The sequence below is a fragment of the Kogia breviceps genome, chromosome 12 (genome assembly GCF_026419965.1).
Source record: "Kogia breviceps isolate mKogBre1 chromosome 12, mKogBre1 haplotype 1, whole genome shotgun sequence".
Taxonomy (NCBI): domain Eukaryota; kingdom Metazoa; phylum Chordata; class Mammalia; order Artiodactyla; family Physeteridae; genus Kogia; species Kogia breviceps.
The window spans coordinates 34,574,462-34,593,442 of NC_081321.1; the positions used below are offsets into that span (position 1 = coordinate 34,574,462).

General features: G+C 35.2%; 2 protein-coding genes across 5 annotated transcripts in view; one reads left to right on the forward strand and one right to left on the reverse strand.

Annotated features, from left to right (window-relative positions):
* The window catches only part of IRAK4 (interleukin 1 receptor associated kinase 4), a 47,542-nt gene extending 44,139 nt beyond the window's left edge, over window positions 1-3,403 (forward strand). The window contains exon 12 of the mRNA XM_067009122.1: window positions 3,144-3,403. Within this exon, the coding sequence (XP_066865223.1) occupies window positions 3,144-3,191 (48 nt within the window). The 3' untranslated portion in view covers window positions 3,192-3,403. The remainder of the gene's footprint in view (window positions 1-3,143) is intronic.
* TWF1 (twinfilin actin binding protein 1) overlaps window positions 1-18,221 on the reverse strand; it is a 34,369-nt gene extending 16,148 nt beyond the window's left edge. The window contains exons 1-11 of one of the 4 annotated variants that reach the window (XR_010835792.1): window positions 18,094-18,201; window positions 16,357-16,434; window positions 14,157-14,335; window positions 12,898-12,993; window positions 11,665-11,769; window positions 9,868-9,993; window positions 9,458-9,608; window positions 9,164-9,285; window positions 5,758-7,801; window positions 3,920-4,022; window positions 933-976 (exon numbers count right to left, since the gene is read on the reverse strand). Coding sequence is in view for 2 of the 4 variants with exons in the window: in XM_067009128.1 (XP_066865229.1) it covers window positions 7,631-7,801; window positions 9,164-9,285; window positions 9,458-9,608; window positions 9,868-9,993; window positions 10,783-10,803; window positions 11,665-11,769; window positions 12,898-12,993; window positions 14,157-14,335; window positions 16,357-16,434; window positions 18,094-18,118 (1,074 nt within the window). In the remaining 2 variants the exon portion in view is untranslated. Of the gene's footprint in view, window positions 1-932; window positions 977-3,919; window positions 4,023-5,720; window positions 7,802-9,163; window positions 9,286-9,457; window positions 9,609-9,867; window positions 9,994-10,782; window positions 10,804-11,664; window positions 11,770-12,897; window positions 12,994-14,156; window positions 14,336-16,356; window positions 16,435-18,093 lie in introns of those variants that run through there. The other 3 variants (XR_010835793.1, XM_067009128.1, XM_059081623.2) reach the window with 3 other exon arrangements.
* Window positions 18,222-18,981: the final 760 nt, after the last annotated feature.

Consider the following 18,981-nt stretch of genomic DNA (forward strand, 5'->3'; position numbering starts at 1 on the left):
ATTATATTATAATATATTAAAAGATAAAAATATATACTCTATATTATATTTTATGTATTAAAATATATAAAATTATATGTTATATTTTATATATAAAATACACACTATATTGTATAAATATATTTGGTATATATTATATTGTAATTTATTACATATTATAATATATATTATATAGTATAATTTATAAAAATATAAATATTCTCTCTAGGGGAGAATCCATTTCTGCTTCTTCCAGCATCTGCTGGCTGCCAGCCTTCTTAGTTTCTGGCCACAACATTCCAAGTTCTGCTTCCACCTTAACTTTACCTTCTCCTTTCTTTCTGTATTCAAATTTCCTCTTCCTCCTTCTTACATGTATACATATGATTTAGGCCCCACCCGGATAATCTTCTCATCTCAAACTCTTTAATTTAGTCATATTTGCAAATATCAATTTTTCAAATAAGCCAACATTTACAGGTTCCAGAAAATAGGACAAATCTCAATGAATTTCAAAATATTTAAATTGTACAAAGCATGTAGTCCAACCACAGGAGAATGAAATTAGAAATTAATAACAAAAGGAAATTTGGGGAATTCACCAATATGTGTAAATTAAACAAAACACTCTTAAATAGCCAATGAGTAAAGAAGAAATCATGAGGCAAATTATAAAATACTTTGAGAGGAATGAAAAACACACAACAAAACTCATGCAGCAAAAGCAGTGCCCAAAGTAGACACAAAAATTTCCCCCCAAAATTCTAGCAAGCTGAATCCAGCAACATATATATAGGATTACATAGCAAAACCAAGTAGAATTTATCCAGAAATGCAAAGTTGGTTCAGCATACAAAACTCAGTGACTATAAAACACCATTTAAATAGAATAAAAGACAAAACCCACATGATTATATCAATAGAGAAAGCATTTGACAAAATCCAACACTCACCGATTAAGAATAGAAGGTAACTTCCTCCATCTGATAAAGGCCATCTAAAACAAAATAAAACAAACACCCTCTCCCCCCAGTTAGTATCATATAGAATAGCCAAGAATAGCCAAAATATTATTTAAAAAAGAAGTACAAAGTTGAGGACTCACATTTCCCAGTTATGAAATTACAGTAATCAAAACAGTGTGATGCTGGCATAAGGACAGACATATAGATCAATGTCATAGAATTAATAGTCCAGAACTAAACTCTTACATGTATGGTCAATCATTTGCCAAGACCATTACATGGATGAAAGAATGGTTTTTTCAATTGATGGTGCTGGGACAATTGGATATCTACCTGGAAAAGAATGAGTAGGACCCTTACCTCACATCATATACAAAAATTAACTCAAAATGGGTGGAATACCTAAAGGTAAGAGCTAAAATTATAAAACTCTTAAAAGAGAACAGGTGTAAATATTTGTGACCCTGGATTAGGCAACTGTTTCTTAAATCTGACACCAAGAGTACAGAAAAAAACAGAAGGAAAAAAAAAGGATAAACTGGACTTCACCAAAATTCTAAACTTTTGTGTATCAAAGGACATCACCCAAGAAAGTGAAAAGACAATCAATAGAATGGCATATGTGAAAATAATGTGATTAGAATCTACTATCCAGAACATACAAAACACTCTTACAAGGCAATAATAAAAATAAAAATAATTTCAAGATAGGCAAAGGATCTGAATAGAAATTTCTCCAAGGAAGATATACAAATGGCCAATAAGCACATGAAAAGATGCTCAGCAGCATTAGTCATGCGGGAAATGCAAATCAAAACCACAATGAGATACCCCTATAGCTATTACAAATATTGGTGAAGATGTGGGGAAATTGGGAACTTTGTACATTGCTGATGGGAATGTAAATGGCGCAGCCATTGTGGAAAACAGATTGGTAGCTCTTTACAAAGTTAAACATAGAATTACCAATGACACAGCAATTCCACTCCTGGGTGTGTATCCAAAAGAACTGAACACAGGTACTAAAAAAATACATGTACACATCTGTTCATAGATTCTCCCAGAACTGGCAAATGGCCCCAAGGAAGTAGTAGCCCTACATACTGGGTTCATCTCTTTGGATTTATGTTTTCTCCCATATCTTCGTTCTATATTTCATCACTACCTTAGTAGCACACTGATGCCTTTGAGCAGAATTTTTCCCCTAGTTTTCCTCAGGGAAAGGTTTGATCTGAATTACCTGATATTTTCCTAGTTTAAGTAGAATAATATTGATTCTATCCTGGATACTCTTCTTTCTAGACCTTTGTATCTTATCTACTTATGGAGTTTCAAATATCATCCATATGCATAGATAGATTCTTGTAGTTCTCATCTTTAGCCAACCAGTCTGAAATATATTATACTTTTCTCCCAAACAACTGCACTTCCTGGAATTTCTTGAACATGACATCTGTGTATTTGGGCATATGGTCGTCCATCTTTCTATTCTGCTTCGAATGCTCTTCCCTCTGCTGTCCACCTGGCAAACTCATAACAGTTTTTAAAAATTCAATGCTGGTATCCACAGTCTTTTCTGATTCCCCATGCAAAAGTAGGTGCCTCTCTTCTGTGTTCCCATAGTATCCCAAGAATAATTAATAATAATAATGTTATGTACATTAATTTATAAACTTATAATTTTAAAAAATTATGTTTTTATTTATATGTTTTTATTAAATAATTATAAGGACTATTCAAAATGCTTCCCCTATATTAACTTATCTATCATAACAATACTATGAATCTGATAATATTATTATTCACATTTTATAAATGAGGAAATTGAAGTGCAGTAACTTGCCCAAGATTATGCAGCTATTAAATTGCAGAGCTGGAATTTTAACTCAGGCATCTGACATCAGTCTGTAACCTTTACTAGGCTCTCTGTCATCATATTGATCATAATCATCTTCTCTGTCATTTGCTGAGCTAACTGTTAATTCCAAGCATTATGTTAAGGGCATGATCACATTTTAGAGCTCTATAATGTAGGTCCCATTTTTTTCTTATTGAGGAAATTGATGCCCCCAAATTTAAGTAACTTCTCCCTTATGTTCATTGTGTTAGATTGCAATTCTCCATTCTTCCCTAGATCCATGCCCTTTGCAATATGGTTTTGTAATTCTTCCCATCAAGAGGTAAATTTCATTTCCCCAGTCCTTATATCCAGAATGGCCTTGGAACTTGCTGTGGTCAACAGACTGAAGGAAAAGTGACATTTCAGTTCCAAGCCTGGGCCTCCAGAGCCCCTGTGCACCACTTTTTTCTTTCTCTGTCATGGAACGCTGCCACTGCCATGAGAACAAGCCAGGGCTAACATGCTGCTGCTAAAACCATGCTCAGCAGAGACAAGTCATCTCGGATGAGGTCATCCCAGACCAGCCAACCTGCCAGCAGACCACAGATGTGAGAGAGGTCAGCCAACTGGAGACTTGTAGAAAATAATTGCTATTTTAAACCCCTACATCTGGGGGTAACTGGTCATGCATTAGCATGGTAGCAATAAACTGATTCAGTCATATAACCAGGAAGTGACAGTGTCTCTGTCTCTGTCTCTCTCTCTCTCTCACACACATACACACACACACACACACACACACACACACACACACACACACACACACACACACGTGCGCAGAAATATGACCCGTGTGCTCTTATCCATACAGCTTGATAATAGGAGACTAAGAAATTAATTTAACCCCCATTCATGAAGGCATGAATGTGGAGGAGGCACAGGGAAACCAGCACAGGACGTAAGGTAGGAAGGAAGAGGAGGGGACGGGCCTCGGAGAACTTTCTAACCCCCTCAAACTGACTTGCCCCCTCTCTGCCCCTTTCTTAAGAGACCCATCCCTCGACTCCTCCCTCTTCCCTCCCCCTCCCCTCCCCCTCCCCCAGACCTGGAGGATCCTTCAGAGGGAGGTTCAGACCTCTTTCACTTCCTTTGCTGGTGTAAGCCATGGTGGGTGCGTGCTTCAATGTGGGAAGTAGGTCTTTGAAGTTCCTGTTCTTTCCGTTCCCGAGTCTCTGGGGCTGAAAAGGAGGAAGAGATATTAGTTATCAGATTTTTTAAATGTAAATAAAATATACTCCCCCGCCCCCCACACACACACACCTCAGAAAAGCACCTCTTCCTGTTAAGCATCCAGAGGTTTATAAGGCACTACCGCCTGACTGAATTCTAGCAAATGCAGATGGTGGTAGATCAGCACTAGCCATTGAGTAGAACTTAGTCTTTGGTCTTTCCACAACAGTCAGCTGAATGAGGATCCCCACGGGAAGACACTTGCTGCTCAGGAATGAGTCAATACTGGAGTCTCCTGGGGTAGAATCTATAATCTTCCGAGGGCAAGAGGTTGTGTCAGTGTCTGCCCGGAAATACAGCAGCGGAGGCCAGAGCCTCCCACTGTGCTGAACCGACCACTGCTCCAACGTGCTCCCTTCCCCACTGTCCAAGGAAAGGTATTTATTCAACAAATAAAATATCCACTATGTCCTAGACACTTTTCCAGGTGCTGAGGATGCATCAATGAATAAAACCAAGTCTCTTTCCTCCATCAAACTTGTATTTTAGTGGAGGAGACAACCAATATATACAAAGATATATAATTCCTAAGTGCTTTGAGGAAAAATAAAGCAGGATTAAGGTGAGAGGACAGGGAGTACAATCAGACGGGGAGGTCAGGGAAGACCTTTCTGGGGAGATGACCCTTGAGCAGAGACCTGCATTAAGTGAGGGAGGAAGACATGTAGATATTGGGATAGAGTAAGCCAGTGTGAACTCAGCGTTCCTGAGGCGGCAATGTGCTTGGTCCTTCAGAGGTCCAGCCAGCAGCTGAGCTGAAGCAGACTGATCAAGGGAGGTGGAGATAGCCATGGGCCAAGTCATGCAGAAGTTAGTGGGCAAGAGTGAGGGCTAGATTTTATTCTATGTGACGTTACCTTTAATCATAACCACTATAGACCGACATACAGGAATACTTAGAAAGTTTGTTGACTGAATGGGAGGGGAACTCTCAGTTTATATCATTTACGACGAACTGTACCCAGTCATGGCTACACATGAAACATTTGTGTAACTATGACTCCTGGGCCCACTCACTCATCAAAATCTCTGGAGATGAAGCCCCAGAATCAGTACTTAACTCCAGTCCTCATAACATACGGCTGTATATGCAAAGAAAACGTGTGAAAGGATATATACCAAACTACAATAGGAACCTCAGGCACATGATTTTAGTTCTGAGTAGAAATGCCATAAAGAATTTAACTTTTAAAAATAGTTCTCAAAATCAGCCCTTTAAAGGACAGGTCTTGGTAAAACTGCTACCAAAGACATCCATCTTGTAATATAGCCCTAATAAAAAGGATCAATTTGATACTGAATTACAAACTGGAACGCGCTCAGTATTTGCTGGGTGAATGTCTTTTAACAGCTTAGTGTCAAGTATGTTGATCACCCTCTTTTACTGGGTGCTGCTATCACAGTAGGAACTAACTCATGACGTTTCCGTTATTGCTGCAGTAGTGGAAGAGTTCTAATCTACTAAAGCACTCGATTGACACAACTTGCTTAGGTTTCAAACTATTTAAAATCCTTTGTGATTTAAATAGGTTAATTAACAAATAGATGAACTAAACGGGATTTCTAACCTATTACCAGGTATTGCATTATGCAGACTTATCCAAACAAACAAAAAAAGGTTATACTAGAACCAACTTAGTACACAATTTAGAGAAAAAAATTTTATTGCAATATAAAACGCACTTATAAAATGTCCACAGAAGGCATGTAATTCTTCACTGCTATATAAATTCACTGAGAATACTTTATTCACCTTCTATTGTTATGATGACATCACCTAAAACATAAACGATGAGTTATACTCTATATCAAATGCATCATTGATTTTCAACAATCATTGGTTTAATAATAATTAGTTTAAGATTATATAATCACAACTATATTCTGGAATGTCCACTTACTTTCATGTAGTGTAATAGAGTTTAAGAGCATAATTGCACATGGATGGTAGAGAAAAACATTCACTACTAAATTAATTTATACCTTCATGACAGGTTAACTTTCTTCCTGACTGAAAATAACAGCTTCAGCAGCTTGGCCTATGGTTGACAGCACAGCTCCAGGATTCTCAATGCAGTAGTTTGTGTGTATGTGTGTCTGTGTGTGCACCCATGGAAAAACTTAAAATATATCTTTCATAAACAAGTGCAACATTACCATCAATTATTTTGCACTATACTCTGATTATTTGTAAACAAACAAAACCCCACACAAATACTCTTAATTCTAGAAAAAAAATCTGTCAACTCATAATTATTCTAACATGCTTTTAGTTGAACACACATTGAATTTCTGAAAGGTGCATATATTACCTTAGATAATAAAGTGTAAAAATGAGTGTTTCATATTTTATACTATGAAATGTACATTTCTGGTATTTGTTTTATGCAGCATAAAGTTTAGATCAAGAAACTCTAAATCCCGGATCCCCACAGTTCGTTTAGAAAAGTCCTCTAAATTATGGCTCTTGCAGCAGGCTTATCAAGATTAAACATGATGAAGTTTTCTAGCTCCCTCTATTTCAAGTATCAAAGAAAACAAGGCTCAAAATCTCTGTAGGTTGTAATTGAAAATGCAAAGCTTTAGAAAACAGTTAACTGTTTTGAAATAAGATATAAATTGAAACAAGATTCGTTTATCTGTGTTAGGCTGATGAGTACTAGGACTTTAAAATAATTTTGTTAAATCTGAATATTTCCCTATAAATATATGGTTTTAGAGAGAAATCAATCGATGTTTAAAACGTTTTCAATATTGTTGACTTTAGTTTTGCTTTTGAATGATATTCATTTAATATTCAATTGGACATAAATATTTGGTCTCACACGACATATAATGAAATGACTTACTTTTGAAATGGAAAATTTTTAGAGCACTAGAAAGAGCATTTACTAAAGCAGTTTAAACGTCTTTCAACATCATCAGAAATCCTGCAGTATATATCTGGTACCCTTAATGTTTCAGAGTGAGTTGATTTCCTGAAATTTTAATGCCATTTAAAAAACGAAAACGTCAAATAGAAAAGACTGCTGCAATAAAGCACTGTTTCTAAAAGTTGTAGACATGATCTCAGTCTGAGTGAGCACTGCTCTTCAGAGCACCTTTTCCTAGGCACATGAAGTTTTCAGCTTAGAAAATAATCTAATCTGGTCCTTAACATATTCATTAAATGGAATGAATATTTTAAGGTCTTTCTCTCTCCCTCAAAGAAAAAACAGTGATGTATCACCAAAGGGTAGTAAGAATTGTATCTTACTTTAGATTTTCTGGAATTGGCCCAACTCTATAAAATTTTAAGAACTATGTGAAAGTGTGGAATCATCTCTATGAAAACTGTGATGAAATTAAACATAATTATGTCGAACCCTTTTCTAGCTTTAATTCAAAAATAGAAATCATGAGTCTTCTATAACACTAATTTTAAAAACACACAGAAGTGAAAAGTGCTGATTTTCAAAAAGTACAATTTTTTCCCCTACGATACATCAACGTGGAATGATTTCAGTTCTCCTGTACTAAAAGCTGGACTTTTAAAAAAACTAGTATTGTAATATTTTTAATCAGTAGTGGCTTCAGTTTCAGCTGGACCCCTAATTAGTCTTCGAATTCCTCTTTTTCCTGAAGGACCTTTTGGTTTTGCAAAACTTTGTTTATGTGCATGCTGCTTGGGGTGTACTTCTTCATAAAGGAAGTCTGCAGTCAACTCATCCCCATTGTCTATCTCGATCTGTAAGAGATAAAATTAGCAAAGTGTGATGCAATGTGAGAAAACACAACATTCAAAACCCAATACAAGCAATGAGCCAGTTTTCAGGTGTGAATGCTCACCAATAAGTGCATAATACTCATTCCCGCAAGAGAGAACCGAGGACCATATGAAAATAGTTCACTTTCATCTTATTTGGGGGGAGGAGGAGGGAGCTCAATGAGTTGCTTGAATATATAATTAGCTATACTCATTTTCTATTTGGTTCACTCTTTCTTCTCCAATTTCACTAATGTTTAAAAGTAGTATACTAGGAATCACCATTATATTCTTAAGTTGTTCTGCTTTGGTACACTACATATTTTCAAGAAACATTACTCGTGGCCCTTTCATCACTTGGGTCACTTAAAATCACTCTATAACACGGGTTGGCAAACTATGGCCCGCAGGCCAAATCTGCTCAAGTTAAGAGCGTGTTTTACATTTTTAAAGGGTTGTAAAAACAAACAAAATAATAAAACAAAGAAGAATATGTGACAAAGACCATATGCGGCCTGGCAAAGCCTAAAATATTTACTATCTGGTCTTCTGGTACAAAAAGTCAGCCAGCCCCTGCTATAGAAAGTGATTCTTAAGAACTTAAAAAGCTCTTAAAGGGCTCAGTACCTAAATCACTGGTAATTTGTAAGGACCTGTGTTTTAAGAGTTGAAGGGCTCAAGAATAAACCATATCTTTTCCCATGCCTCACCTGCATTTAAGAAAATAAATTTAAGAAAACTTGTAACTTAGCTCCCAAAATTCATGTTTATGCCCATTCTCTCCTTTCCCAACAACTGGAAAGATTCTCAACCATCCCATGGTTCAGTTATAAATAGAGACTGTAGTTCCTTATTAATAAAGTCTTGAGACAATCACAAGTATGCAGCTTTACTAGCACCGTCCAGCAAAACTTTCTGCAATATGGAAATGTTCTCTAAATTCTGCACCATCCAATACAGTGCCATTGGCCACATGTGGCTAAAATAAGCACTTGAAATGTGGCTGGTGCTTTTGAGGAACTGAATTTTAAATTTTGTTTAATTTTTATGTATATTTAAATTTAAATAGCCACATGTAGCTTGTAGCTACATTTTAGAGAATACAGATCTACAGGGAGACTGGGGTCATGATAGGTCATCCTCAAGCACTTACAGGAGTTCCTAAGGATTTATGATGAGAATAAGAAAAAAAACTTTCATTTATAAACTACAATATATCACAAACTATATGAAAGACAATAAAAATGTAACAAAAACTGAAAAATTTAAATAGGTAGGTATTAAATATATTAATAAGATAAATTAGATTAAATAAATTAGATAAATAAATAGATAGGTAATTACCTTTCTAATGACATCCATTTGTAGTTGTCTTTCTACAATATCTAGCAGAGGGCTCTTGCAGCTAGAATACAGCATCCGTTCTCTTATACTGCATGTGTATCCAGGCATTGAATAAATAAAAACTGTAAATTAAAATAATAATAAATCCAATTAGCAGCATATCAATTAAAGAACATGCTAAACCTCATAAAGCTACAACTAAGCCCTCTGGCCAAGAAATAAGAAAGAATATAGTGATGAAATATCAATCAGCAAACTGAAAGTATTATGTTAAAAAAAAAAAGTATCATATACCTATAGACTCCAAATAGTCTCCTTCATGGGAATGTTTATACAGAAAGAAATGATAACGTGCTGAATCTCTGGGAATCCTCTTTGGCAAATCTTTTAGTTCTGTATTTATTGTGTTGGCCAAAATTATAATTTCATTTTTTATATCTATTTCCTGTCAATAACAAAATACATTTATTAAGGCAGATACACAGAAATTTAAAATTTATAAATTAAAAAACAAGGAGACAAGGGGACACACAATTTCACTTTTTCCACAGTGAATATATATTGCTTTTGTAGTTTAAAAAAAAGTGAATAAAAAATAAAAAGGATGCAAATAAAAAGATTTTAAATCCATTAAAAACAAACCTTATACAAGCCACAGATACCAAAAAGTGAAGCCATTTCATAATAATCATTATATCTCTTACCAACTGCACATAGTTGAGCTGTCTGTTATTCAATTTTTCCAAAGCCTGAAAAGCTTCTCGAGAAATAGGAAATGCTACTCCTTGTAGTGTTTGATGCTTAGTGTCCACACTCACGTCAGTTTGTACCTAGTACGACAGATTCAATTTACCGATGAAGTTTAGCATTTAGCAGTGTCAGATGGCAAAGAAAAGAAAACCCAACCTCTACAAAGTGAGGGTCATTCCATCCTTGCCCATTTTAATATAATTAAAATGAACACTTAAAACACTATGAACTTAAAAAGCAAATAATTTTCACATTTGTTTCAGGTTCTGCTAGCACTTTGTCAACATGCAGAGTGTATGCCACATTTTGATGAAAATGCCGAAAGTGAACATCTGAGTTCAGTGTGCAATGTTAGTGGGGCTTTGCTTATATGTTTGGTTTGCCACAATTGCCATGAGCTACGTAAGCTCTCTGAAGTGTCTTCAGATTACACTTTTAATTACAAAATTTTACTTGATAAAATTTATGAACAGTGTGGTATAAATACAGTATGCATAGAACTTTACTTTGTTCTGCTAGATATAAAATGCAACACAAACACCATGCACTGAGTTGAAAGGAGTACAAACAATATACAAAGACACAACACAGCTCAACAAATTATACTACTGCAGAAGTTCCAGACTTAGAGCTTTCATTACTAAGAACATGGGTGTGCACGTATCAGAAGAAGAGAAGAGTACGTCAAGCTTCCAATGCACATCTTTAAGACTTTTATACTCGGTAAATGACAGCATAGTATAGGGTCTCATTTGCAGTGTTGCAACAAAGTCAATAGAAATTTTACGTTAAAAAAAAATGAATGGAGATTCTACAGCATAAATGGTATTGGATAATGAAAACATCATAGAACATATGCAAATGCATACCCCAATAAGATCCTCTGGGTTCTGATTGCAAGGAATAAAACAAACTATCAAACTTGTAAAAAAAAAATCATGTAAAAATCCATACTCAAATAACTTGAGTTAAAATAATATAAAGATAGATCCTTGCTATCGGGTCAATATTAAATAATATTCAATCACTTTTCAGACTGATTCTTATTAGTCTGTTACTCAGACAAGTGAATAGTAGTTTCTGCTACTTGTTCTTTTCTATAAAATTCTGGTAGAAATACAGTAGCTATTCTAACTTAGAAGTGCTGCAATAAACACATTAGAAATATGATAAACTATAATATGGATGAAATTTATTGACTCTAATATGCTAAACAAGTACTCAAATAACCATCTCCCATATATATATATACACACACACCCATCCAAGTAATGTCCATAGAAGTTAATTTATAGAGCCTCTAGAAATCCTAAACACACTACAGCATTTATGTTTTACTCTCTTTAGTGGTCAGTATTCTCTGAAATAACAAAACAAACCTTCTTCAGGCAACCTCATTAGATATAATATCCCTCACACTAAATGGGTAACACATACTTTTCCCATTTATCGATATTTAGTATTCAAAGTACAAAGTTAAAAACAGTTGTACTTCTCACAGGAAGATTACTAATCTATAACTTACATTATAAAGACAGGAGAAAGCTATTTATGAAACTGACATGAAATTTAATATTCACTTTTAACTTTTTCCTGAAGACACACTGAGCGCAGTCTTATCTCTAAATTGAACAGAATAAATGTAAGCTATCTAACTTATTTATCCTCTAGTTACCTCTTCATCAATTAATTAAAAATACAATATTTTTAAGCACTTAAAACCTTGCAAGATTTCAAAATGGTAATAATACCTCATTAATTTTAATCTGTCGTAATTCTTCTTCAGCTGCAGTCAGTGGGCCAGGAGAAGACTGTGACAGCAAATATTTCTTATATCCATGAAATGACACATCTTCCTGTGAGCACAGAAACTGCCTGTTACTAGTTGTGAGGCTACTTAGGAAAACAAAATCATTAATTTAACAGAAAATATTTTAACTAAAAATAAATAGTAACAATAATTTTATTACTTCTTTTTTAAAAAATATTCTATTCTACAGGTTTCAAAAGTTTTAAGGGGATTAGCTACACTTCATTTCCTAAAGCCTTATAATTACTAGATCTTTTGTGTGAGTGTGATGGTGATAACGCCAGCCACATAACGAACCTGATCATGCTTCAAGTCTATAGGACAATTATAATTAACCTGGGGAAGCCTGCCCCACAGTTATTCAATAATCAACATATTCAGATTCTGAATTCTGTACCATAATGAATTATATAATTTCTCTATAATTATTCATAGAAAATAATTACAGTTCTTATTTAAAATAAAAAATATTCCCAAGAAGTTGACTTCTCATCAAAATTTTGTGGTTTGGAAGACTGAGAATAGAATTGAGAAACCAGGCCACTTCACAACTGATGTGAATAAGCAGAGGATACCCATCTAGTCTCGTTCGTGCTCTATCCACCAGAATATATTACTCCCTGAATCACAATAAAAGCTCTAAAAAACAAAAAACCTGTTCAAAAAATACACTGTAGTTTTCTTAATTTGGGTATATCTACATACATGTATTTACCATATAAATTTTATAATGAAGTAAATTCTTAATCATAACTTAACTAAATTTATTAATTAATCAACAATTACCCCAATTAATTATCAATCAATTTACCTGCCTCAATGTTCTAGTTCAATTAATACAGCTATTGCTTCCACAGCATAAGTATAAACGTCCAAAATACCTAAAATCTACTATGTCTTTATCTCCCCATCCTTAAAATGAAAAGGTTGAACTAAATGAGGGGTTGAACTAAATGATCTCCAAGGGATATTCTAGTGTTTGAAGACTAACAGAGGAGATTCCAACATATTTTAAAAGTGTAAGTATGATGTTTCAGTTAACTTGCATATCATATGAAACATAATATTTTCTCTTATTCTTTGTGTTTACCTATTCACCAGTCATAATTCACATTAACTATCCCATTACCTTGGTGCAACATGCAGAATCTACATAAAAGTATAAGTTTTGTACCTTTACTGTTCCAAACACTTCATCTTTAATGTGACCACCTCCAAACTCCTTTTTCAGAGTTGCTCTTGTTGCTGCATACAACATTTTTTGACGAACCTAGTAATTGTGAAAGTTTACTTATAAGTTTATAGATGAAAACTATCATTACAAAAGAAAGCACTTTATAAATGTATGAAAATCTTCAAGCACATTAAAAAGAAAATAAACCATGGCAAAGCTGAAGTCCGTTGACATAACATGCTAAAATATGTGTATACAAATAACCATCATAACATCAGCATCTAAAATATCAACAGCTACTAAAGAAGACTTCAATTTATTAGTCATATTTTTTGAAAAGTAGAAAAAAACTAAATTTTAGAAAATCATTCATTTTTTTTCAAAGTATAAAACGAATTCAGGAATTAAAAAAACTACTTAAAACACTTTTAAAATCATGGAAATGACGTAAACTTGATAATGACATTTTACTCAAAGCAAGTCTAGGTCAGACACTACTTATTTAGTTGTTTAAGAATCAAACAATCATGGCATAACTATGGCATAAACCATTCTCTGAGGGACAAAGTAGAAAAGAACTACAATATATACTATTATTAAAGAGTCTGACAGCATCTATGGAAAACTACTAAAGATAACTGCCAACCAATAGAAATCATTTCATAATTTTGCACTGTCAAATCCAGTATTTCTTTCAGACAGCATATACAGAATTAAATAGGAAGTGATAACTTTTGAGAATGATATCTACATAACTTTTAAAATTATTATTTTTCTACAAGAAACAAGAGAATTAATTTTTGAAATATTGGGTAGTATCCATATACCAGTTTTTTATTTTATTCTATTAATCAGTCTACTAACTCTCCTAAGAGAAATACTTGTTTGTGTATGCCCATCACTTGAATGGTAGCTATTGATAATATTTAATAAAATGTTCAGTTAGTTCTATAAGAATTATTTCAATTATTACTCTCAAAGTAGTAACCATTCTTCAGAGGTCCACAGAGTCATTTATAATTGCCACAAATTTTTAAATTTAAAATCAATAACTCTACTGATTTCAATCAAGGTCAAGATTTCTGAATCTAAGTACATTACCCCTGATTCTACATTACCAATCACAAGGATTTTTTCCATGATCATTCCCATCTATGAGATATGACTGTTGCTTCTTAACTTTCTCTTGGCCTAGGAATATTTCAGAAAAAAAATTTTCTAGCTTTTAATGTTAAATAAGTAACCAAAATATTACTTACATGAGAATGGTCTGGAGACCACGCAATGAATATCCATTCATATCCCTGGGCATTCTGAGAATCTAACCTGAATAATACGTAGCACGGTTGTTTGTCCTCCAACAGGGGTAAAACAAAGGAATCATAATCCTTATCCCAGGAATCTAAAGGCTGCCTACACGCTCCAATCACAAGTTTCTCTATGAAGAACAATTTTTAAAAGATATATAAATGGTTTAAAATGCCAAATGGTAGAATAATGAAAAATAGAAGAATAAATTAAGTTAGTTCTTAATTGCTATTATTCACATCAAAATATAGAAAGGGAAAAGGTTGTAACACAGAAAATAAATATAATAAAGTAATATTAAAAACAGATATAAAAATTATAACCAGCATAGTTAAAATAATGTTATAAACACAAGAAAGGAACATACAAAAATGATCATAAATAGTTGAGTTGGATGGCTAAAGAGAGGGTGATTATATTCTATTGTCCAAATATTTATGCTATAAATTATCAACAAAATATATTTAACTAAGTGTCCTACCACTCAAAGGTATAATTTCTTAAATTAAACACTGAATTGTACAGTTAAGAAATACTAAACACAGGTTTAGCTCCTATTTGGCCATAATGCTACAAATTTTAACATTTGTCCAGAAACATAAATGGGTACAGCCACTTTGAGGCATTATTGGGCGAATCAAGTAAAACTGTTAATGTACTCTGCATAATCTCTTGCACATATATACCAAGGTTTTCACTGCAGCACTATAAAATAACAGTGGAAACTAAAAATAGCTTAAATATTCATCAATAAGAGAATGGACATATAGTATGTGGCATAGTCATATTATACAATTCTATTCATATTTTAAAAGAATTAGTGAGCCCCTATCAAAACTAATTATAAAAGCAATGTTTACAGGAAAAGGAATGATGCAGAAAAAGATGTCAGTTTATGTGAACTTAAAAACTCAAAACAGCACTATATGTTATTTAGAGATACATATAAAAAACAGATTGAACAAAAATAAGGTTCTTATTATAGTTGCCTCAGGAGAAGGTCAGGAAGTAAAACTGTTTAAAGCAAATGTTCTTATATCACAACATTAAATTACAAAAGGCTTGAAGCAAATATGATAAAAATGTTAGCAGTTATTAATTTAAGAAGAGATGGAAGTATTTGTTATATTATTTATTATTCATAATTTCCTTATTTAAAAAATTTCTCAAAACAAAAATAAAACCAGAAAATAGTGATAGAGGAAATACTGTCATTTTCCTGCTGTAGAGATGTTAGTTATATAATCTTTTCCATTTTACTTACTTAACTAGTCAGTTAGGAAGTGATGATATTTAAAATTTTAATTCAATAGTTCTAAAATATGCTGCTTTCCAGTATGTTTATTCTTGTTGAGTGTGTTAATATATGTAGAACAACTGCCTATTTTTCAAACTATTTTGGTATTTTTAATATATAAGAGAAAATGGAAAGCAAATTAGATTTACTTCCAGTTTATGAAAGAACAAGATATTTTTCTAAAGCAAAATATTTAAGGTATTTAAGAAATTAGGTCAATGGAATATTTTAACATATTCATTTGAGATTAAGGAGTTATAATATTAATTATTCACACTCATATTAAAAGACTCTCCCACACAGTGAATTCCCCTACGTACAGCTTTATTTTGAAAGGATCAATTCATATTTTGTTACACTCTCAGAACTTTTTCCCATAACAAGAAAGGGGAATCATTTCTGCAGCAGACACTGCAATCAAGTTGAGAAAATGGGAGGGTTTAAAATCCTTCCTTTCTACCTCAGAACTAACTTTACTGAATAACAATTCACAAGTAATGTTTTTGTGTGTGGGATAATCACCTGTTACTGATTTTCATTCCAGAGATGCAAGCACTGATATTAGATACAAATTGTGGTACAGAAACTGAGACACAAAAAGTGTAAGAGGAAGATGTCACACCAAAAACAACACCTTTTTGTTTCCGTGAGAGTCAACTACAGAATGCAGAAAGTAAGGTAAGCAGGGGCCCGTAGGACATGTCCAAAATGTAGAGGAGCCAAGTTAACTAAAGGTGAGCGCTGAACCTGCTTCACATTTATTAATAGTCCAAATCACTGACAATGATTTAGAAGTTTAAAATACAACAGCCAATAATCCAAGGACAAACAACGTTTAAAAATGCTTAACTAACCATTTTCAATCGATATCTTCAGAAGTCTGTATTTTCCATTTCTTGCTCTGGCAAAAATATCTTTAACATCCTCACTTGCTGTGGAAAAAGATACAGAAAAGTAAACCTATTTTTAATACTTATGTATTAATACTTTCTAATGCTACTTGAATAGGGAAAAAATGAAATGTAATACAATGAAAAAATCTTGAAGATGCAGTATTCTCTTATCAGTAATTTAAATTACAAAAATTAAAAGGTGTAACAGTAGACATTGTATACAGCTAAGAAATATAAATATTAACATATTTTAAAAGTATATTAATTCTAACCTGTTGTACCTAGATAATTCCATAGCAGAAATTTACACTGGGAATGAATATATTAAAGTTTCTCAAACCCAATAATCACAAATCACAATTTTGAAAAACATCTTTATTTCTTGTTTGAAAAATGCTGAAAACCTGCTTTCACTCTCTTCTGGTCCAATTTCAAGCTTATAATAAACAAACACACCTCCTTCATCAATTCATTTTGTACATTTTCACCTTTAAATACAACAATTAATGTCAAATACCCTATCCTGATTAAAGAAAAAGACAACACAATTCATTCAAGCTCGTACTTCTGGTCATACTTCTCTAACTCATATTTCTTAAAAAGCTGGAGTAATCTCACTGAGCAAATATATATTTAATAACCTATCCCTTGTGCTCCTATTAAAACTTCAATTTCGTTCTAATTTTATTCTTGAGTTGTATATTGAGAGCAAGAACCACTGTTTAGTAGTGCTTCATAACGCTCAAGCATGAAAGTCAATAATTATATATATCAAAACTAACGCATATAAAACAATGCTTTTAGATTTGCGACTGTTTTGCTTGTATTTGTACGTGCAGGAGGTGTGGGGTGGTGTCACAGACCCTTACGAACAAAACACAATTAGACGTTCATCTGGGGAAAAGATTCGTTGTCCATTAACAGGAGGAGCTTGTGTTTACATTACAACTCGTTAAGTGATAGCGAGTAACCCGGGACGTATTATTTGATTCTGATGAGGTGAGCGCTTTCAGACCGCCCATTTTCAAACCAGTAAATAACACAGGTCAATTATAATTGCACATTCAACTGCCTGCCCGGGACGATTAAACGCAACCATACAGATCAAACTTTTCAGTTCCCTGGGTAGTATCTAAGAACAACCAAGACGCCCCATACTCAGGATACAGACAACGGTGATGTTCCAATTTTGGAAGAAAATGCGGAAGAGTTTGGGAAGCACCCTTACTAGAAATGAAAAAGATTCCCGCATCTTTCTTTTGATAATCCAAATCTTGTAACAACTCTAAAGCTGGACCGTGAAAAAAAAATTCGCCCGTATCTCGACAGCAAAAAGAGCCCCAATCGCCTCCACGGTTCCAGGTCTTCCCAGTCCGATAAAAAAGGGGAAAGTTGGGCTAACGGCGGCGGCGGCAGGCACGCCCCCTTCACCCCGGCCGCCGCGGAAAGCCATTTCCTTCGCTCCGGCGAATTTCGGGTCCATCGGCAACGTGGCGGCGGCTGGCCCGGGCTGGGAGGGTGGCAGGCCGGGAGCGCCCGGGACACGAGAGCGCGGAGAGGCGCAGAGGCCCGGCTTCTCCCCGAGACCGACTCCCTGTGCTCCGGGACCGACTCCGGCCCTGCCCATCCCACTGCCCGCCCGGCTCGCCGGTGGCCTCCCAGGAGCCCCTTCCCCGCAGGCAGCGCCGGCGCCGTTACCTTGGATGCCGGTCTGATGGGACATGGCGGCGGCCGCGGGTTCCCGGCTCCGGCGCTGAGTGCGGCGAGCGGCCCCGGCCGGCGGCTCCAGGAAGTGGCGGCTACTCCACCAGCCCCGCTACGTCATCAGCCTGCGACCCGACCCGCCCCGCCCCCGCTCCCGCCCCGCGAGGCCCGCGGCGTCCTCGGCCGCCCCCGTCGCTCTCGCCACAGGCCTCCTGACACCCGCGCCGTCTCCGCGCAGCCGGACTGCAGGTCCAGGGCCCCGGCCCTCAACTTCAGCTCTCTGCCGGGGGTCACAGTACACGGTATTTGCCACCGTTTCTACCCCTCCACCACGGTGAAACACTGCTGGCCTGGCAGAATGGCTTTGCCCTCTGGGGTCTGCACTCCAGCGACCCTGCCGACACCGCCTTTCACTGGTTCAGCAAGAACGTTGCTCAAAAACAGAAATGAACGTTTTACTGAACACACGTTTTCAGCTTTAAAAAGATGTGCATGATATCCTTCTTGGTTAACTCTTCCTGCAGTCTATACAGTTTAATGTAAAACGGTCACTCCCCGCCCTTTTTTTATAAAAAGAATTAATAGTCAGTCTCCCATGAAAATCCCCCACGCTTTTAAATTAAGTTACTCTCAGACTGTTAACTATCCTTTCTTTAGTTGGGCACATTTAGACACCAGGTTTTCCTTTCTCTTCATTCCAAAAAGAGCCACTGAGAGTGAGATTAGCTGACTTGAGTACTCCTGTGTGGTCAGTTCTATCATTGCAAACTATAATACTGCTCCGCTTCAGGTTGGCGGTTTATTCTTTAATCAGGTAATTACTCAGGATTCATTACAAACTCAGGATTCCTGAGTTTGTAAGGTAATAGCAGATATTATTAA